This window comes from Syngnathus floridae, chromosome 6, assembly GCF_059516105.1.
Source record: "Syngnathus floridae isolate MCC-2025c chromosome 6, RoL_Sflo_1.0, whole genome shotgun sequence".
Taxonomy (NCBI): Eukaryota; Metazoa; Chordata; class Actinopteri; order Syngnathiformes; family Syngnathidae; genus Syngnathus; species Syngnathus floridae.
Genome location: NC_142418.1, coordinates 3,308,536 through 3,331,140, shown reverse-complemented (window position 1 = coordinate 3,331,140; position 22,605 = coordinate 3,308,536). Strand labels below are relative to the sequence as shown.

The 22,605-nt window shown below is 49.5% G+C and overlaps 2 protein-coding genes across 4 annotated transcripts in view; both read right to left on the bottom strand.

Annotated features, from left to right (window-relative positions):
* Nucleotides 1–22,605, bottom strand: part of sntb2 (syntrophin, beta 2) — a 180,702-nt gene that overhangs the window by 86,757 nt on the left and 71,340 nt on the right. The window lies entirely within an intron of this gene.
* On the bottom strand, nucleotides 210–22,602 carry LOC148395950 (uncharacterized). The gene is made up of 2 exons (XM_088377792.1): nucleotides 17,493–22,602; nucleotides 210–17,357 (listed from the first exon to the last, which is right to left on the bottom strand). The coding sequence occupies exons 1-2, from the start codon at nucleotides 18,645–18,647 to the stop codon at nucleotides 17,004–17,006; spliced, it is 1,509 nt and encodes a 502-aa protein (XP_088233918.1). The 5' UTR covers nucleotides 18,648–22,602; the 3' UTR covers nucleotides 210–17,003.

Here is a 22,605-nt window from a genome sequence, read left to right as displayed (position 1 = left end):
CTCGTGAAACAGCCGAAATAAAGATTCACATCAGTAGACGGCAACACCGTTTATATAGATTCCAAGGGCTGCTACAAGGGTTAATACCGGAAGCATTAAGATTTTCGTGGTAAAAAGGCTTTTTGGGTTGATTTATTGTGTGTGATGTTCTATTATCATCCATGTACAATATACAGTGTATGCAGTGCTGTGAGAAAGTATTTAGAGAGAGAGAGAGAGAAAGAGAGAGAGAGAGAGAGAGAGAGAGAGAGAGAGAGAGAGAGAGAGAGAGAGAGAGAGAGAGAGAGAGAGAGAAGGGCGGCTCGGTGACGCACTGGTTCGCATGTCCGCCTCAAAGTTCGTAGGGTGCAGGTTCAATCCCACCTCCGGCCCTCCAAGTGTGGAGTGTGGCGTTTGCATTTTCTCCCCGTGCCTGTGTGGGTTTCCTTCCTCCCAAAAACATCCAAATTGCCCATGGGTGTGCGAGTGTGAATGGTTGTTCATCTCTGTGTGCCCTGCAATTGGCTGGGAACCAGATCAGGGTGTCCCCCACCTACTGCCCGATGACTGCTGGGATAGGCTCCAGCACGGCTGCGACCCCAGTGGGGACAAGCGGTGCAGAAGATGGATGGATGGATACACACCGATTTATTCATCCCCAGGGGTAAATACAGAAATACATAGATAAATAAACAGATAGACAATAGTAACATTGATAACAGGAGATAGCTTAATATGAATAAATACGGAAATAGGAAATATATTAATAATTGATAGATAAATAAATAAAAATAAACTGTCACGACCGTGAGCGCGCCCCTAAGCCCGTGACGAGTTATAACGTCTCACGGCATAGGGAAGGAAGGAACCCTTAAGTCTCTCCGTGGAGCAAGACTATGTCAACAGCCTGTCACTGAATCTGCTCATCCGCCCACTGACGGTGCTCTACAGTGGGTGTTCGGGGTTGTCTTTGATGGCAGCAGCCTGGCCAACACCGGCTACTCTGCCACAGACGTCAGATCAGGTAGCTCCCTGCCCACAACAGAACACACCCTCCTCATTAGTTTGTCCAGGCGGGGGGCATCCCTCTTCTTGACGCCATTCCCCCAGCACACCACCGCAAGGAAGAGGGTGCTCGCCACAACAGAACGAAAAAACATCTGCAGCATCACCTTGCAGACATTGAAGGATGCCAACCGCCTGAGGAAGTACAGTCAGCATTGTCCTATTTTGCATAAAGCGTCCACATCCGCAGACCAGTTGAGTTTGTCATCCAACAGCACTCCAAAATATTTATAGGTCCGTGCTATTTCCACACTCTCCATTGATAGTCACCTGCTCAGGACAAGGCCTGGGCCTCCTGAAGTCCACCACCATTTCCCTGGACTTGGCGGTGTTTAGGTGCAGGTGGTTGGAGCTACAAGAATCAGCAAAGCACCGAACCAGGCCCCTGTACTCCTCCTCCCGTCCATCTCTAATACAGTCAACAATAGCAGTGTCATCTGCAAACTTCTGCACATGACAGAACTCAGAGCTGTTCTGGAAGTCAAAGGTGTGCAGGATGAACAGGAAAGGAGAGAGCACCATTCCCTGCGGTCCTCCCACGCTGCTCATCACCTTGCCTGACTTACAGCCTCCCATGCGCACATACTGAGGTCTGCCAGTCAGGTATTCCATCCGTGCCCTCTGGTGTGACCTCATGCCCGTCACCAACATCTTGTCACTCAGGACCACAGGGTGAATGGTGTTAAAGGCACTGGAGAAATTCAGGAAAGTAATCCTCACAGCCCCTTTCCCCTTGTCCAGGTGAAAGAGAGAGCGATGCAGCATATAGGCAACAGCATCCTCCACCACCACCTTCTCCCGATAAGCATATGTAGAGGATTGTGAGCATGGCGAACCTGAGGTGGTGAAGCAACAAACGCTCCAGAGTCTTCATCATGTGAGAAGTCAGCGCAACTGGTATAAAGTCATTTAGCTCCGCAGGTCGCGGTTTCTTGGGGACAGGGACGATGCATGACATCTTCCACAGCTGAGGCACCACACTTTTCTCCAGACTGATGTTAAAGACACGCTGGAGAGGGTCACTCAGCTTCAGAGCACAGGAGACGTAAATGAGGAGAGACACCGTCTAGACCAGCCCTTTACTGGCAGTCTCCTCAGCTGGCCACTCACTTGAGCTGCCATCACCCTGGGCGAAAAGGCAGACCGGGGAGCAGAAGGGGCCGAAGGGGGCGAGGGTGAAGACAGGCAGGTGTTGTTGAATCTGTTAAAAAAGACATTCAGCTGATTCGCCCTCTCCACACTGCCACTAACGGTGACACTCTGCCTTGGACCGCAGCCGGTGATCAACCTTATCCCATCCCATACCTCCATGCTTTTAGTGTAAAATTTGGTAGTGTAATATTTTATGTGTAAGATAAAAAAAAAAAAAAACAAGCGGGTGGGACCAGTACTCCCCTCTCTCTTCGAACATGTAAACTGCTCTGAAGTATGATAACTATTGTTTTTTTCTTTTCTTTCTTCTAACCTTTTAGCTTTATTTTGTAATGTGTTCATATGTTCTATGGAATGGATCGTAATGGTGGCTGTTGACATTCCACCACACACACGTGCGATCGAAGCCACGCAGCTGCTGGCAGACCACGTAACAGACATGGAGAAAAAACTACCAAATTACCGGATCATTGTTTTTTGGTGATTTTAACAGAGCGAGCCTTGCACACAAACTCCCCAAATACAGACAGCACATAACGTGTCCAACCAGAGGGACACAGACACTGGACCACTGCTACTCCATAATAAAGGATGCATACCGCTCTGTGCCCCATGCAGCTTTAGGACTCTCGGACCATTGTCTAGTTCAGACATGGGCAAACTACGGCCCGCGGGCCACATCTGGCCCACGGGGCTATTTAACCCGGCCCGCCAAACCTGAATAAATTGTATTATTAAACTTTTTTTGGGGTAATTTTCCCTGCAATGACTGTTTCCCCAGTAGATGGGGAAGCGCCCGCCCGCGCATTTACTCCCGAAAGCTGTGTCAGAAAGCTCAGTGCACACTCACAAGTGCGTGTACGTACTCAGTAGTACAGACCCGGCGCACTCCGCGGTCTATTTCTATGAGTGCCGAATTTCGAGTGTGGGCTGTGACGTCAGCATTCTCGTAATTCGCGTGCTGAGCTTTCAGATAAAGTTTTACGCTAAAGCCACCCACAAACCTTCCCTGGAATCAGGTCAGGTCAGGTATGGGGGCATGCGTCGCGGTGACGCTTCGCTGCGCTCACCTTCTTGCTCCACTCCATTGGTGACCTTACGGCGTAGGACCGAACGCCTGCCTGGCCCGACACCCCCACAGTCTCAAGATGCTTCCCGAGCTGCTCCAACCACCGTGCACGCGGTCGCCCTACTGGGCGCTTCCACCCCCTCGGGTCCGGAGTGGACAGAATCCTGTTCGCTGGATCCGAGAGCGGGCAGCGTACCACGTGGCCGTAGAAGTGCAGCTGTCGCTCTCGAATCTGGCAGCTGACGCACTCCATCCCCGCTCGCACGAGAACCGTCTGCTTTGACATGGTCTCGCCAGTGGATCCCGAGGATGCGACGGAGGGAAGTGCACACAAAGGTGTTCAGTTTTCGTCTTTGCCCGCCAGTCAGTGTCCATGCTTCACAAGAGTAAAGCAGGATGGGCATGACCAGCGAGCGAAAGACTCGAACCTTTGTCAGCGTGCTCAGATATCGGGAGCACCAAACAGTCCCATTCAGCGAGCCCATCGCTCCATGCGCAAGACCAAGCTGACGAGCAACCTCAGCCTCACACTAAGCGGAATGGTGAACCACGCTGCCGAGATAAGTGAACTTGTCTACGATCTCCACCTTCTCGCCCGCCACATCGACTGACTCGATAGCAGCGTCCAGAAAGTCACCGAAGACCTGGATCTTCGTCTTGATCCAGGAGACACGCAGTCCCAGCGGTTCCGCATCCTCGCTCAGCGCTTCAAGTGCTTCGGTCAAGACATCTAGGGTCTCCGCAAAGATCACAGCGTTGTCAGCAAAGTCCAGATCAGTGATCCGAATAATGCCGAACATCGCCCCGCAGCCCGTCCTGTCTACAACGCGGCCCACAATCTAGTTCTTACAAGTGCTGAAAAGTGATGGGGCTTTTACCAGAAATGGGGACATGAGTCACTGTGACTTGGACTCGAGTCGACTCGAGTCGCTGTTTTAATGACTTGTGACTTGACTTGACAAAAAAATGAAAAAACTTGAGACTCGACTTGGACTTGGAAGTTTAAGACTCGGGACTTGATTTGAGACACGATGACTTGAATGACTTCAGTGTTATTTAGTTTATGTTTTCAGTTTGAATATGAAATTAATAAAACATTTAAAAAATAATATTGATAACACGGTAGGAGCGCAGGCATTGTCATGATTGGATCACTACCCAGTCAATCAATCAGTCGTGCCCTCTCTCTGCCTGCGGGTCCTCCGTTGCGCCCTGCCCACAAAGCCTCCCAGCCAAGTTCCCGGCATACGCGTCCGCTACGCCAGGCTCCCGCAGTCGACCGACGTCCAGACGAATCTGGCCGGGCGCCGCTCTCCTCGGAGCTCGAAGGCGTAGTTTCAGCGTTGCCACAAGAAGCCTGCGGTCTGTGTTGAAGAACTGTGCAATCCGGAACACCCTGCAGTTCTGCAGCAGGGTCCAGCGACCGTCCACAAGTACATGGTCAATCTCCTTCCTGACCAGGCCGGTATTTGAATACCAGGTCCAACGCCTCTGGAATCATCATCCACCAACTCTCAAACCATGACTCCTGGCAAAGTCAAGCATCATGGTGGAGCTGGTGTCACGTTCCCCATTGGAGAAATTTCCAGAGCCGTGAGGACCGACACATGCCTCGTAGCCGTCCCTGCAGGTACCAGCGACAGCATTGAAGTCCCCAAGAACAATCAGCGTGTCCCTCCCAGGAACAGCGTCCACAACCGAGTTGAGTTCAACGTAAAAGTCTTCCTTCGCAGACAGCCCACTCGTCCTGGTGGGAGCATACACTGCGACAAACGACACTACGCCCAACGAGTGTGCAAGCTGTAGTGGCATAATACACTCCGAGACCGACGTGACCCCCTATATCTGTGACGCCACCCGGTCGGCCATCGCAATGGCCACTCCCCCTTTGTGCTGACCGTCGAGTTGACCAGACCAGTGGTACGTGTATCCACCTGCCCTGATCTCGCCAGAACCCGGCCACCTCACTTCAGAGAAAGCAGCCATCGCGATGCCCAGCCGAGCAACCTCCGCCGACAAGGAGGGCACGCGGGAGTCATCCTAGAGTGAGAGTACGTTCCAGGCGGCCACCTGGACCGAACGCCTCAGGTTCAACCGAGGGTTTCGCAATCGGGTGAGCGACACCTCTGTACCACTGCAATGCGAGGCCGCGCCCATACCGACCCGGTTGCTCCAGGGTTTACCCTCAATTGGGCTGCGGGAGTCCCAAGTGCTTTTCATACAGCGCCATATTTTGGCATCGGGGGTACTTCCCCGGAGCGGGTTTCTAGCATGATCTCGTCGACATTCTGTTGCAGGAGAAATTTAAGGGGGTGAGGGTGCAATCCTTCCATTATAATGAGGTGGACACTGAGTGCCGAGTGTTAAAAAAAGAGTGGACAATTTAGCTCGACCTACGTGTGCGAGTAGGCATTCAGCCACATGAACGCCAACAAAGCCCGTCACAGATCGGGTCAGTGGACGATACGGTCAACATGGGACTGCACTACATTCTGCGCCACCTATACACCCCAGGGACGTACGCCAAGATCCTCTTTGTGGACTTTAGATCGGCGTTCAACACCATTGTTCCCGACATCTTCCACCAGAAGCTCATCCATCTCACGGTGCCTGCCTCCACCTGTCAGTGGATCACCAGCTTCCTGACCAACAGGAGACAGCATGTGATGCTGGGGACCATCACATCCGACACCCGGACCACCAGCACTGGTGCCCCCCAGGGGTGCGTCCTCTCCCCACTGCTCTTCTGTCTCTACACCAACAATTGCTCCTCAGGCGACTCTTCTTTGAAGCTTCTGAAGTATGCAGATGACACTACTCTCATCCGACTGATCCGGGACGGTGATGAGACTGCATACAGACAGGAGGTGGAGTGGTTGGTCCACTGGTGCAGCCAAAACCACCTGGAGCTGAACCCGCTCAAGACCGTGGAGATGACAGTGGACTTCAGGAGAGACCCTTCACCCCTCACTATCCTCAGGAATGCTATTCCCTCCACAGAAACCTTCAAGTTCCTGGGATCCACAATCTCTCGGGACCTGAAATGGACCGGCCACATAGACTGTCAGGAAGAAGGCCCAGCAGAGGCTGTACTTTCTGAGACAGCTCAGGAAGTTCAACCTGCCACAGGAGCTGCTGAAGACCTTCTACACTGCAATCATCCAGTCTATACTCTGCACCTCCATCACTATCTGGTTTGGATCGGCCACCAAACAAGACACCCTGGCCGGGTCATACCAAAGACAATAAAAAATGGGACCCATTGCCTCCTTGCTTGGCACTCGGCATTAAGGGTTGGAATTGGGGTTAGATCACCAAATGATTCCCGAGCGCGGCACAACTGCTGCTCACTGCTCCCCTCTCCCCCAGGGGATAGATCAAAATCACACGGGGATGGGTTAAAAGCAGAGGACAAATTTCACCACACCCAGATGTGTGTGTGACGATTACTGGGACTTTAACTTTTTAAGACAAGCACAGACTGCAACGAATAATCAGGACTTTACCTCATGGACATGCAGTACCTTATATTCTATGCGCCTTTTAATCTGGTGCACCCTTCTATGAAATAATTTCTAAAATAAAAAAATCAATGAAGGTGTGGTTTACAATCCAGTGCGTTTTATAGTGCAGAAAATACGGTAGCTATCATCTGCAACGTGATCAGCCCCCGGCCCACTCCACCACTATACCTCAGTCCAACAATTTCTTACAAATTGATGCATGATAATTTCAATTTATTTGTTATGCCATCTTGACGAATCCCAAGTTTGTTCCTCTAGAACAGGGGTGGCCAACCAGACGAATCCCAAGTGTGTTCCTCTTGTCAAGTGACATGGTGGTACAAGATGGTATAAAATTAGGTATTGAATTTGGCCCAGGCACATTGGCTATCCCAAAATATGTAGTAGTTCCAAAATTTCACCAGGAGATGGTATTAAAGCTTGACATGGGGTGACCTGATGGAAATTAACAAATCTAATAAATTAAATTGTTAGCAATTGGGAGGACACGACCTGTTCAAACACGTAGCAACGCACAATTTTGGAATATGAGTTTGCTATGCCATAATTTTAAGATGTAACAGCTTGAGCAATATCAATATTTCTGTTTAAGTTGGAGGAACCCATTATTATATTAAGTACTATTATGGGTTGAGATTGATCTTTATTAGACAAGATATATGTGATTAATGTTGCAATGTTTTGTCCAACCTGTATTTAACATTGGTGTTCCATCCATACCTGAATATATTAAGTTGAGAGGAGACATTAAGGGCTAGTAGGGATAGAACGAGCAAAACAGGAAACACCTGCATCCGGTGGCTGTTGGGCGCAGTGGTTGCTGCTTGAAGCTTGGTTGCCAAGACAACCAGAGGTGCAGGGATTCAGACTTTTTATCTACATATTCCAATGAGGTAATGCCGGAAGCCTATAAATATGATGCCCGAATGCAGAGCGGCGCTTCTTCCTACTCAGGGCATTAGCCGTGACGCTGCCCGGAGTAAAAGAACGAAGATGGATTTTTCATTCTTTTTGAGATTGAACTAAAATCTACTAAGATGAATTTCCAGAGTCTTCAAATTGGACTTGGTCAAATTTTAAGCTTCGAGGAAGGGCAGAGGAGACAGCCGCTCTGGGCAGAAAGGGGAAGTCGCCAATTTTACTTTTTAGGCTACGCTCCTCACGGTCGGAACCTTTCCTATTTTTTAAACATAATTCGGATTTTGGAACAAAGGAGAGCTGATCACTCGACTTATTCAACCAAATAGGTTTTTAGACCTTTAGTCTCCTCTTCTGTTTTGAGTGGGTGAGTCTTGTTTTCTTTGTTTTTTCGACTTGTAATTCTTTTGCTTGCTTATTCATTAAATCTCTTCTGAAGCCTTAATTCGGTTATCGATTATTTCGTAGTAACTATGTTGAGCATGGTTTTATATGCAGTAATTACAACTTTAAAATGTTTTTATTCCCCTATCGTAGTCATTCTTTAAATCCGTTCAATTCTTTTTAAAGTGAAGACAGCTTTAATCCTTAACATCAGGAATTGTCAGATCTGGTTCGAAGTAGTTATCTTGAGCTCAGCTAGGGCGATGGCGCTCTAGTAAATTAACGAATCCTTGAGGTCTTAACAAAGACATCTAAAAATATCCGTAACATAACAACAGCTTCAAACAGAAAAAAGGAGAGCCATCAATACGATGCGGTCACTTCGAAGTCTTGCCTCGAATTGAGTTACTCGGCTCGAGCTTCGCCCCTCCGTGAGTCGTCACCTTATCGTGGTGGAGGGATTTGCGTGCCCCTATGTTCCTAGGAGCCATGTTGTCGGGGGCTTCATGCCCCTGGTAGGGTCACCCATGGCAAACGGGTCCTAGGTGAGGGGCCAGACAAAGCACGGCTCACAGAAGCCCCTTATGACGATTGAAATAAAGGGACTTCGTTTTCCCTCGCCCGGACGCGGGTCACCCGGGCCTCCCTCTGGAGCCAGGCCTGGAGGCGGGGCTCGAAGGCGAGCGTCTGGTGGCCGGGCCTTCGCCCATGGGGCCCGGCCGGGCATAGCCCGAAAAGGAAACGTGGGTCCCCCTTCCCATGGGCTCACCACCTGTGGGAGGGGCCGAAGGGGTCGGGTGCAATGTGAGCTGGGCGGCAGCCAAAGGCAGGGACCTTGGCGGTCTGATCCCCGGCTGCAGAAGCTGGCTCTTGGGACATGGAATGTCACCTCTCTGGCTGGAAAGGAGCACAAGCTGGTGTGCGAGGCAGAAAAATTCCGACTAGGTATAGTCGGACTAGCCTCCACGCACAGTTTGGGTTCCGGTACAAGCCCTCTCGAGAGGGGCTGGACTCTCTTCCACTCTGGAGTTGCCAATGGTGAGAGGCGTCGAGCAGGTGTGGGTATACTTATTGCCCCCCGGCTGGGCGCCTGCACATTGGGGTTCACCCTGGTCAACGAGAGGGTAGCCTCCCTCCGCCTTCGGGTGGGGGGGACGGGTCCTGACTGTTGTTTGTGTCTATGCACCAAACGGCAGCTCAGAGTACCCACCCTTCTTGGGGTCCCTGGAGGAAGTGCTGGAGAGCGCTCCTTCTGGGGACTCCATTGTTCTACTGGGTGACTTCAATGCTCACGTGGGCAATGACAGTGAGACCTGGAAGGGCGTGATTGGGAGGAACGGCCCCCCCGATCTGAACCCGAGCGATCTATTGTTGGACTTCTGTGCTCGACATGGATTGTCAATAATGAACACCATGTTCAAGCATAAGGGTGTCCATGTGTGCACTTGGCACCAGGACACCCTAGGCCGCAGTTCGATGATCGACTTTGTAGTCGTGTCATCGGATTTGCGGCCGCATGTTTTGGACACTCGGGTGAAGAGAGGGGCGGAGCTGTCAACTGATCACCACCTGGTGGTGGGTTGGCTCCGATGGTGGGGGAAGATGCCGGTCCGACCTGGCAGACCCAAACGCTCTGTGAGGGTCTGCTGGGAACGTCTGGCAGAATCTCCTGTCAGGAAGAGCTTCAACTCCCACCTCCGGCAGAGCTTTTCCCACGTCCCGGGGGAGGCGGGGGACATTGAGTCTGAGTGGACCATGTTCCGCGCCTCCATTGTTGAGGCGGCCGACCGGACCTGTGGCCGTAAGGTCGTTGGTGCCTGTCGTGGCGGCAATCCCCGAACCCGCTGGTGGACACCGGCGGTAAGGGATGCCGTCAAGCTGAAGAAGGAGTCCTATCGGGCCGTTTTGGCCTCCGGGACTCCGGAGGCAGCTGACAGGTACCGGATGGCCAAGCGGAACGCGGCTTCGGCGGTTGCTGAGGCAAAAACCCGGGCGTGGGAGGAGTTTGGTGAGGCCATGGAGAATGACTTTCGGACGGAAATTCTGATCCACCATCCGGCGTCTCAGGAGGGAGAAGCAGTGCAACGTCAACACTGTTTACAGTGGGGATGGCGTGCTGCTGACCTCGACTCGGGACGTCGTGAGTCGGTGGGGAGAATACTTTGAAGACCTCCTCAATTCCACCTACACACCTTCCATTGAGGAAGCAGGGCCTGGAGACTCTGAGGCGGATTCTCCAATCTCTGGGGTCGAAGTCACTGAGGTAGTTAAAAAACTCCTCGGTGGCAAGGCCCCGGGGGTGGATGAGATCCGCCCGGAGTTCTTAAAGGCTCTGAATGTTGTGGGGCTGTCATGGCTGACACGCCTCTACAACATTGCGTGGACATCGGGGACAGTGCCTCTGGATTGGCAGACTGGGGTGGTGGTTCCCCTCTTTAAGAAGCGGGAGCGGAGGGTGTGTTCCAATTACAGGGGAATAACACTCCTCAGCCTCCCTGGTAAGGTCTATTCAGGGGTGCTGGAGAGGAGGGTCCGTCGGGAGGTCGAACCTCGGATTCAGAAGGAGCAGTAAGGCTTTCGTCCTGGCCGTGGAACAGTGGACCAGCTCTACACCCTCGGCAGGATCCTCGAGGGTGCATGGGAGTTCGCCCAACCAGTCCACATGTGTTTTGTGGACTTGGAGAAGGCGTTCGACCGTGTCCCTCGGGAGGTTCTGTGGAGGGTGCTTCGGGAGTACGGGGTGCCGAGCCAACTGATAAGGGTGGTTCGGTCCCTGTATCACCGATGCCAGAGTCTGGTCCGCATTTCCGGCAGTAAGTCGGATTCGTTCCCAGTGAGGGTTGGACTCCACCAAGGCTGCCCTTTGTCACCGATTCTGTTCATAATTTTTATGGACAGAATTTCTAGGCGCAGCCGAGGCGGTGAGGGGGTCTGGTTTGGGGACCTCAGCATCGCGTCTCTGCTTTTTGCAGATGACGTGGTGCTGTTGGCTTCTTCAGGCCGTGATCTCCAGCTCTCGCTGGAACGATTCGCAGCCGAGTGTGAAGCGGTCGGGATGAGGGTCAGCACCTCCAAATCCGAGTCCATGGTCCTCGATCGGAAAAGGGTGGAATGCCCTCTCCGGATCGGGGATGAGATCCTGCCCCAAGTGGAGGAGTTCAAGTATCTTGGAGTCTTGTTCACGAGTGAGGGGAGGATGGAGCGTGAGATCGACAGGCGGATCGGTGCAGCGTCGGCAGTAATGCGGACCCTGTACCGGTCCGTTGTGGTGAAGAGAGAGCTGAGCCAAAAGGCAAAGCTCTCAATTTACCGGTCGATTTACGCTCCTACCCTCACCTATGGTCACGAGCTATGGGTCGTGACCGAAAGAACGAGATCCCGGATACAAGCGGCCGAAATGAGTTTTCTCCGCAGGATGTCCGGGCTCTCCCTTAGAGATAGGGTGAGAAGCTCTGTCATCCGGGAGAGACTCGGAGTGGAGTCGCTACTCCTCCACGTTGAGAGGAGCCAGATGAGGTGGCTCGGGCATCTTATCAGGATGCCTCCTGGATGCGTCCCTGGGGAGGTGTTCCGGGCATGTCCCACCGGTAGGAGACCCCGGGGACGACCCAGGACGCGCTGGAGAGACTATGTCTCTCAGCTGGCCTGGGAACGCTTTGAGATCCCCCGGGATGAGCTGGATGAAGTGGCTGGGGAGAGGGAAGTCTGGGAGTCCCTCCTAAAGCTGCTGCCCCCGCGACCCGACCCCGGATAAGCGGAAGAAGATGGATGGATGGATGGATGGATGGATGGGCTCGAGCTTCGGGTGACTTGAGAGGGATTGGCGTCGTAAAGAAATTAGATTGATTCTGGTAGAGTCAATTTAACTCAGGTGGTTAGATTACGGACGAATCCCCTAATCCTGGCTAAGACAAACCCGTTACCGGGAAGCCGGTGCCACTTTGATAAAAAGTGTGCGTTTGACATTTTGGCGCCAAACGTATAGGAGGGGGGGTTGTGATTAGAGGTTTACTAGAAAAAAACGTTTTTTCTCACAGCTCCAAAACGAACCTGTGTGGAGTTTTTTCAGTTTTTTCTTCCCAGAAACTGTCATAATTCCGCTCACTGATACAAACAAATGTCAGAAAGGCCTTGAGTGACATAAGTACAGTTTCTTTAAGGAATAGAGTTTCCTAGAAGCGAACCTTTTGTACTACAGAAGCATTAGAACTGTTTTGTGTCATTGTAACGGTGGCCAGTGCCCCTCGCCTCGGCGATTTTGAGTGAGGATGCAAGAGAGTGCTTTTGATAGAGGGGTTGGTAATTGGGCCCGTTTCTTGCGTGGCGGTATATTGAAGCGCAGAAAGTGCATCCCGCCGTTGAGAGCATCAATTAGCGAGGCGGTAGTTCTCGAATTGGTGTTCTGAGTAGAGACGACGCGAAGGGCGCCGTTGAGTAACTGAGAGCTGTATCGTCCCTATTCCGAGTGCACACGGAAAGGCTTCGAGAGGAGACAGCTCGAACCTACAACTACTTTTTGGAGGCGGCTTGTGTGGCGAAGCTGGCCTCCAGAGTTTGCTGAATGCGTAGTGGAGCTGGCGTGGGAGCGGCGCCTCGCTGTGTAGTGCGTGCGCTTTTTGAGGAAGGAATACTAGGGGATGAAAAAAAAAAGGCTGAAGAGGAAGAGCAGAGCAGGCCGTTTGCCCGGTGGGGGCTGAGTGTGCTCGGTGAGAATGTTAAAGGGACAATATGTGTTTCCCACAGGGTGTTTGAAGCGGGGAGAAGATGGCGTTTGCGCTGCGTTGCTTGTGTGTTTATATGTTGTCTGTTGGTGTTATGTGTTGTGAGATATAATTGGCTATAATGGTGCGCTGAAGAATTTGCTAGACTGTAGTTTGTCTGGTTTGCACCGCAAAACGTAAGAGAAAAAAAAAAGTGGGGGGATTAGTTGTTTACCGAAACTGGTCCACACTCATTTAGGATCCAGCCCTAATGGATTTTTTTTTTTTTAAGGACAGAGAGCGTTCTGTCTGAAATTGGATGAAGCAAAATTATGACATAAGGACATTTCAATCCTAAAGTCAGGGAAACTAGTTGATTGGCTGTGTCAGGACTATACAAGTATTTGCACAGGAAAATAAGACAGATTAGGTTATATAAAGTTGAGACAACAAGAATTTTGATTAATATATTGGCAGTTGTTTTGTTGATCCTTTTTTTCTTTTTGGGGAAGTGAGTGGGTTATCAGAACCTTTGAGAGAGGAAAGAGAGGAAACAGCGGTCTTGAAAAAAGGGAACTGTCGATAGCCTTGAGTGAGACATCTGAGGCCAGTTGACTTAGAAGAAGCTGAACAGTTTTTCTTTTTTTTTCTTTCTTCAAAATTGCAAACGTTTTTGCTGTAAACATTCAGGAGATTACTGAAAAGTGACTGAGGAAGATTTGCCAGAGGAAAAAAAAAAGTTGTGGAGGCAGTCTAATTGCCACAAAAAGAAAGCCATATGCATGTGTCCAACACACACACGCACACACACACACACACAAGACTGATGAGATGTCAAAAGGAAACGAGTTGCAGACAGGCCCGCAGAAGCTGACACCGCGAAAAGAGACGGATCAAGAAAAGATGGAGACCTGAGAGCCCATTGGGGCTTCATCCCTAAGAAGAGTTACCGACGTTGGGGAAGAACGCCTGGTGACGCACAGGCAAGAGAAGTTGCTCCTACAGTGCTGGAAAGCCTGTTGAAGGTTGTGGACAGACACGCAGAAAGCGTGAGGGTCATGACCGACAGCTGTTATGGTGAAGAAGCCCTCACAGACGTTCTGGCCATTTGGGATGAACATGGCTACGGGGGTGTGAAAGGAAGACCGGATGGGCCCTAGGAGGGGGCCTGCTGGTTAAGAATAAAGGTTAATCGATACGTCCAAGAAAGGACAATTATAGTTGTAGGAGTTGAGAAATGGGACAAGACCCCTTGCGGAAAGTGGTCCCATATGTGACTCCGTGAAGAATGTGGTAACGGCCGTACATGAAGCCATAGGGCACGGAGGAGCCGTGCCTACACGGTAGAAGATGGAGGAGCTGGAGCTCTGGATTTCCGAAAGTGCAATTCGGGCTGCCTTGCGTGAATTGTGTAACAGGTACAGCACAGGTCGCAGAGGACAGCGAACAGACGGATTGACTTTCAAGCACTGTTCCAATATAAGCCAGCATGACGCTGGACCCATGTGAGTCGACAGCACAAGAGGTGTGCTTGTGGACTCTTTGTCAAGACATGAAGGGCTGGAAGCTGGGAGAAGAGCCGACGCCAACAGTAATCGTGAGCGTAATCAAGACGCTAAAAGAACATAATCCAGAGCGTGAGCAGTTGAAACCATTGCCAGCTGACCCGATTCGAGCTAAGATGTAACCAAAGTAACCAGATTACAGCTGACAACTTAGCTGTCCCCGCCCTGGTGTGTTTGGCCGCATGCAAAGGTGCGGTTATCATACGAAGGAAACTGAACGGAAAAGTGGCCAGTCGGGCCCTGGACCTGCTGAGAAGAGCCACACGGGGCTGTGTCCCTAGGCGACGTGACTCTTTTTATTGGAACAGGGACGACAAAACACTGTGTGAGCATTTGTGAGCATCGTTGTCAAGTGGAAGGAGTCTGAAGTGAAGACCCAGGCCTCCAGGAGGAAGACGACATCGGTGCTTCGGAGGCAAGACACGTGACATGGACTGACCTTTGACGACTCCAGGAGCCTCTGCGGCCCCGGGTCTCCAGATGTTTTGCGAGACAAATAGGAGACTAGTGAGTGAGTATGCTGACTGTCTCAGGTATGTTGCGTTGATGGGGTAACTCCTCAGCAACGATGATGTAGAATGGTGCAAATTTAGACAGGTAAATTTAGTAGTTTTAACGCACTGGCCAACTTTGCTAATATAACATTATATTTGAGTTGCAAATGTAAGTTGAGGATACAAAACTTGTTCGAAGAAGTTTATCTTCCAGGAGGGGGAGTGTCAAGCACAATGGTACAGCAATGCCTAGTGTGTCCTGTCACCCAAGACTAAAGTCAGCAGTTTTTGAGGGAAGAAAGCAAAAAACAAAAAGGGAAGTACCGGAGGAATTTACATCCCCGGCCCCAACCTCCTCCTTTTTAAAGTGTGGACGTCTCCTTAACAGGGCTCCAAAGAGCCTGTCTAGGAAGGCATAGGAGAGCGTCAAAAAGTATTTGATAGAATAAGTCCTGATTATGTAATGTTGAAAGATTTAGTAATGACAACTTCCTCCTTTTGAAATTGGAAACATCTCCTTAACAGGGCTCCTTTAAGCCTGTCTAGGAAAGCATTTGTCAGAGGATGTCAAAGTGTAATGTTGAAAGGTTTTGTAATAGCAACTTCCATTTTATTTTTGTGTTTTATTTTGGAAGCAAATGTGAGCGATAAACACCTGCCGGCTAGTCCCTCTGCCATGCGGAGGGATTGACCGTTCTATGTTCTAAACTTGTGCGTCTATGTGTTCCAGACAAGTACGTGTTTTGAATGCACCCAGGTGAATTCTTAGTAAATTGAATCTGGCGAAATTTGCCTGGACGGCTGGAAGGGCGGTTGTGGTGAACTATGGCTTTCCCACATCCCTGCCGTCCTTAAGTGGCTTGCCCCTAATGTCAAGCAAGGAGAGCAGGCTGAGTGGAGCGCCTTAGATTGGGTGGCTACTCAGACCTGATGGGTTCAGCAACGCAACTCGAGACGTCCCATGGCCCACCGAGACCATGGGTTGTCCTCGTTATGAGACTGAGTGATATCCTGTCACACCATCTGGCCTCTGGTTCACATGGCTTGGCGCCACCTGGACGGATCAGGATGCTTCACGTCCCACTGGCGGTGTGGCCGGTGTGTGGCTGTTAGCCTGGCTCATCGTCCTGTGTCCAAAGACTTCTACACCCGAGTAGAGGGACCCGATGCTGCTCCTGCCATGGCTGTGTGACCCTCCCCTCGGCGGGGAGGACCTTGCCTTGGATATTGGTCCGGTGACGTCAACGTCAACGACAACATCGACAACAATGGCAATGGCAGCGACGACGACATCAGCGTCCGTCACGGCGGCGTGTTCATTCAGGACCGCGTGGAGCGCTTGCATCGGACCCTGGAGTGACTAGCGGGAAAGGGCTGTTTCAGCCTGCCCGACGGACTACTCCCTGATTCCTCTACTGGAGAAGTTGTGGACAATTTTTTTAATTTTTATTTTTTTTCCAAGGACGAGATGCCAATGTGGCTCCCAACTGTCGAGGAGGGCAAGGGGGTTATATTGCCTGTCCCGAAATTCAAGGAGGGGATGTCAAGTGGCATGGTGGTACAAGATGGTATAAAATTAGGTACTGAATTTGGCCCAGGCACATTGGCTATCCCAAAACATGTAGTAGTTCCAAAATTTCACCAGATGGTGTTAAAGCTTGACATGGGGTGACCTGATGGAAATTAACAAATCTAATAAATTAAATTGTTAGCAATTGGGAGAACACGACCTGTTCAAACACGTAGCAATGCACAATTTTGGAATATGAGTTTGCTATACCATAATTTTAAGATGTAACAGCTTGAGCAATATCAATATTTCTGTTTAAGTTGGAGGAACCCATTATTATGTTAAGTACTATTATGGGGTGAGATTGATCTTTATTAGTCAAAGTCAAAGTCAAAGTCAAAGTCAGCTTTATTGTCAATTTCTCCACATGCCAAAGACACACAAGAAACCGAAATTTCGTTCCCCCCTATCCCACGGTGACAAGACATGGCTCACAACAGACAAACAGTAAACAAGTATAACAAAAGCGTGCTGAATAAATAATGAAAAATAACACAACAATAAATAAATAAATAATTAATTAAGAGGAGCGTAAAAACGCGTACAGCAGACATTCCCGAAAATAGCGCAACAGTGCCGCACGCTACGCAGAAGGGGGTAGCGAGTTCAGGGCCCTAACAGCCTGGAGAAAGAAGCTGTTGGCGAGTCTGGTGGTGCGGGAGCGCAGGCTCCTGTACCTCTTCCCAGAGGGCAGAAGGTCAAACAAGGAGTGAGCCGGGTGACTCACATCACTGGCAATCGAGGTTGCCTTGCGGGCGAGATGGGAGGTGTAAATGTCCTTCAGGGAGGGAAGCGAAGCACCAATAATCTTACCAGCCGTATTCACTATGCGCTGCAGGGCCTTCAAGTTCTGTTCAGTGCAGTTACCACCCCAGACAGCGATGCAACTGGTGAGGACGCTCTCAATGGTGCCACGGTAGAATGTAGACAGGACTGCCTGAGGAGCACATGCACGCCTGAGCTTCCGCAGGAAATACAGGCGGCGCTGAGCTTTCTTTGCCAGTGACGAGGTGTTCGCGGACCAGGAGAGGTCCTCACTGATGTGCACCCCCAGGAACTTGGTGCAGCTCACCCTCTCCACCACAGCACCGTCGATGATCAGCGGCAGGTGTGTTGTGTGACCCTTCCGGAAGTCCACAATGATTTCCTTGGTCTTACTGACGTTCAGCAGGAGGTTGTTGTCCCTGCACCACGTGGTCAGAAGGTCAACTTCCGACCTGTACCGAGTCTCGTCGCCCTTCGTGATGAGACCCACCAGAGTCGTGTCGTCAGCAAACTTCACTATGCGGTTGTCGCTGTAGGTCGCAGTGCAGTCATGCGTCAGCAGGGTGAAGAGCAATGGACTGAGCACGCAGCCCTGGGAGGCCCCCGTGCTCAGCGTGATGCTGGCGGAGATTTTGTCGCCAACACGCACCACCTGAGGCCTCTGACAGAGGAAGTCCAGTATCCAGTTGCAGAGGGAGGTACTGAGGCCCAGCTCGTCGAGTTTGGAGATGAGTCGCTGCGGCACAATGGTGTTGAAGGCAGAGCTGAAGTCCACAAACAGCAACCTCACATATGAGTCCTTTCTCTCCAGGTGGGTGAGGGCCGAGTGGAGGGCAGAGCAGATGGCATCCTCAGAGGACCGCTTGGCACGGTACGCAAACTGGAAAGGGTCAATGGTGGGGGGGAGAACGGACTTGATGTGCTCCAAGACCAGCCGCTCAAAGCACTTCATGATGATGGGCGTCAGTGCCACAGGGCGGTAGTCATTGAAGCAGGACGGTGCAGGTTTCTTCGGCACAGGAACGATGGTGGCAGCCTTGAAACACGAGGGGACGATGGCCTGCTGCAGGGAAACGTTAAAGATGTCTGTGAAGACACCCGACAGCTCCCCAGCGCAGTCCTTCAGCGCTCGACCCGGGATGTTGTCAGGGCCCGCCGCCTTACGGGTGTCAATAGCGGCAAGCGCCCTCCTCACACCGTCGGCAGAGAGGCGCAGGGGCCGCTCGTGTGGGGGGGGAGTGGTCTTCAGCGGGCAAGTGCTGTTCTGGGCGTCGAAGCGAGCAAAGAAGCGGTTCAGATCGTTCAGCAGGCGGACGTCGCCCTCACAGCTCCTCGGCGCGGGCTTGTAGTCTGTGATGGTCTGAATGCCCCGCCAAAGGCTACGTGCGTCCTTGCTGTCCTTGAAATGGGTGGAGACCTTGCACGAGAACGCCTTCTTCGCTTCTTTGATGCCTCGGGACATCGGGATATTAGACAAGATATATGTGATTAATGTTGCAATGTTTTGTCCAACCTGTATTTAACATTGGTGTTCCATCCATACCTGAATATATTAAATTGAGAGGAGAGATTAAGGGCTAGTAGGGAAAGAACAAGCAAAAGAGGAAACACCTGCATCCGGTGGCTGTTGGGCGTAGTGGTTGCTGCTTGAAGCTTGGTTGCCAAGACAACCAGAGGTGCAGGGATTCTGACTTTTTATCTACATATTCCAATGAGGTAATGCCGGAAGCCTATAAATATGATGCCCGAATGCAGAGCGGCGCTTCTTCCTAGTCAGGGCGTTAGCCGTGACGCTTCCCCGAGTAAAAGAACGAAGATGGATTTTTCATTCTTTTTGAGATTGAACTAAAATCTACTAAAATGAATTTCCAGAGTCTTCAAATTGGACTTGGTCAAATTTTAAGCTTGAAGGGTAGAGGAGACAGCCGCTCCAGACAGAAAGGGGAAGTCGCCAATTTTACTTTTTAGGCTACGCTCCTCACGGCCGGAACCTTTCCCATTTTTTAGGATTTTGGAACAAAGGAGAGCTGATCACTCGACTTATTCAACCAAATAGGTTTTTAGATCTTCAGTCTCCTCTTCTGTTTTGAGTGGGTGAGTCTTGTTTTCTTTGTTTTTTCGACTTGTAATTCTTTTGCTTGCTTATTCATTAAATCTCTTCTTAAGCCTTAATTCGGTTATCGATTATTTCGTAGTAACTATGTTGAGCATGGTTTTATATGCAGTAACTACAACTTTAAAATGTTTTTATCCCCCTATCGTAGTCATTCTTTAAATCCGTTCAATTCTTTTTAAAGTGAAGACAGCTTTAATCCTTAACATCAGGAATTGTCAGATCTAGTTCGAAGTAGTTATCTTGAGCTCAGCTAGGGCGAAGGCACTCTAATAAATTAACGAATCCTTGAGGTCTTAACAAAGACATCTAAAAATATCCGTAACATAACAACAGCTTCAAACAGAAAAAAGGGGAGCCATCAATACGATGCGGTCACTTCGAAGTCTTGCCTCGAATTGAGTTACTCGGCTCGAGCTTCGGGTGACTTGAGAGGGATTGGCGTCGTAAAGAAATTAGATTGATACTGGTAGAGTCAATTTAACTCGGGTGGTTAGATTACGGACGAATCCCCTAATCCCGCTAAAACAAACCCGTTACCGGGAAGCCGGTGCCACTTTGATAAAAAGTGCGCGTTTGACACTCTAGAACAGGGGTGGCCAACCAGTCAGAGATTAAGAGCCACATTTTTTACTGTGTTACCACAAAGAGCCACATCATACGCATGAGCACACATGCCCTCCCTCCCGGCTACTCGGTTATAAATGGGCCACATTTTTTTACTGCGTTACCGCAAAGAGCCACATCATACAAACGGGCACACATGAACTACACCCCCTGCCCCCCGACTGCTCAGTTTTAAATGGCCCACGTTTAGCTGTGCATGTTTTCCCTGCTATTTTGAGAATGAAATTGACACTAATTGTTTCCTCGAATGGGTTTGCCCCTCCTCCTTTGCGGGATTTCACCTCATGCGCATGCGCGTTTGACAAAAATAACATATTAAACTCAAGCGAAGCGAACGCGCAGCGTTTGACGAAAATACCATATTGAACTCAAGTGAAGCGAACGCAGAAAAAAAAAAACCAAAAAAACACACAAGCGATATGAACGTCAAGGAGCCGCATGAAACCAGGCAAGGAGCCGCATGCGGCTCGCAAGCCGCGGGTTAGCCATCCCTGCTCAAGAACGTTATCAGTCACTTTATCCTTACATCATAGTTTACTACCCTTCTTTACACATTTCCCTGTAGATTAGAAAATAAATGTTGCCCATATAAAGTATTGATTGTGTACTGTGTGTGTTTGATATTAGCCTATGGTTCTATTCCACTTCGTGCCTTGTGGCACATAAGGCCTTCACAGAGCGCTTCCACTTGTCACGGTCAGCTGCTGCAGTCCTCGCTTCGGACCACGACTTCCATCCTGCTTCTTTCCTTTTTTTTCTCAACAGTACGCCTCCAGGTCGTCTTTCGTCTTCCTTTACTTCTTTTTCCTTCTGGTGCCCAGGTCATGGCTGTGTTGCAGTCGTTGTGGTCCTGCCGTAGTATGTGTCCAATCATTTTCAATCTACGCATCCTAACTCCTTCACTCAATGGCTCCATTTCAGCTCTTTCTAGTAGGTATTTAGTGCTGATGTGGTCTTTCCAATGTATGGGGAGTAGTCTTCGTATACATCGGTTGTGGAACACATCAATTGCCTTGCTGTCCCCTTTATTCATTTTACACGTTTCACATCCATACAGCAGTCTGGCACTACTAGTGTCTTATAAAGCTTTAGCTTGGTTCTTCTTGAGATGTCATTGGAGCTCCAGGTCTTTTTAAGTTTGATAAATGCACGTCTTGCGTTTGACAGCCTATTCTTCAGATCTTTCATACCGCCACCCTCTTTACATACTAGCCTATAATTAAGAATAAATCAGATCAGACAATGGATGAGTATAGCAAATATTACAGAAGGTTTCTCACTTCATCAGCGACGAGAGAATAAATTGGCGTGGTACCCCTTTGAACCATAAACTGTAAATATAAATTATGTTCTTCAATGGAGTGATATTTGTTACAAACAGGAGCTGTGAACAATCGTGAGTTGTCACCAGGGCTTGTTCAAGCCTTGTTCAAAATGCTTGCCCGATATTAGCAAGACGTTCGCCTGTACTTTTCTTGTTGGAAGGGAATTTTGAAAGTGTTCATAAATTCCTTGCGACAAGAAAAATCCTTAAAATTGTTGAAGAAAGTGTGGTGACAATCGGAGCAACATTTGAAAACTTAAAGAAACCCCGACCAACTCGGACATGAACTCTCAATTTGTGACCTTTGCCAAACGTCAACACTCAAAAATGTTTGCCCCTCAATGGAATAGGGGCAAGCTTGTATTAATGAAGTGAAACATTCTTCCCTATGGACCCCTTTCTGTTCTACATTATCAAAAGCTGCACACGCATCATTGGTGCAAAAAAAAACACGGGAGACACACGTGTTGATCTGATTTTTTTTTTTTTTTTGGTGTGGCGTTGTTCTAATTTTTGAATAGTTTCACACAACATGCTGGACTGTTTTGTGTGTGCAGATGTATGAATCAGAGTGGAACTGGGTTAATATTTTTCTCAATTCCAAAAAGACAAAGAGGATTTCAAAACCACCAAAGAAACCAGTGGCTGCAAACTATTAATCACAGACTGGACTGAAGACCTAATGGCGTTCCCAGTGGTCATTTCATATCTCATATCTGGTATATTATCATAGCCATTTGGTTTGGCTTAACTTCTGTTTTGAAATTTTAAGTGGTCAGAAATTGTACACTCACTAGGTGTTTACTACCAGTGATAACTAGTAACTGGTAGCTAATTAATTCATCTCTGATGAGCGTCCGTGCACACAATCTCCATCTAATTTAAGATTCTAATTTGTTTGGATTATTGTATGTGATGTTTACATTTGCCATTCTGCCCTGAGCATCCTAGAACATCTCAGCAACTCAAAAGTTGTCCTACATTGCTATCCCACGGAGATTACCATCACAACAATATGAGCCGATTATCAATTCCCTATATATATATAACAAGCAATAAAAATGGACCAGCGACATTACTCACCCTGCCATGCTGATTTTGAAAATACTTTTTTGCAGGTGACCGTACAATACATGTGGTGTTGCTTGGTAGTGTTTATGTGAGGACACAGTTCCCCTTTTTGGCCCAAGCGGGGATGCAGTTTCCTCTCTAATGTGAACAGTAGTAGGTTTCTACACTAAAAAAGATCTAGCCAGTTTGTAACATTTTCCGCCCACTCTATAAAAAATGGATTATTCTCATCCTGATCCTGCTGTGGTATATATTCAGAGATCAACAGCGTGCAAAATAGTACTG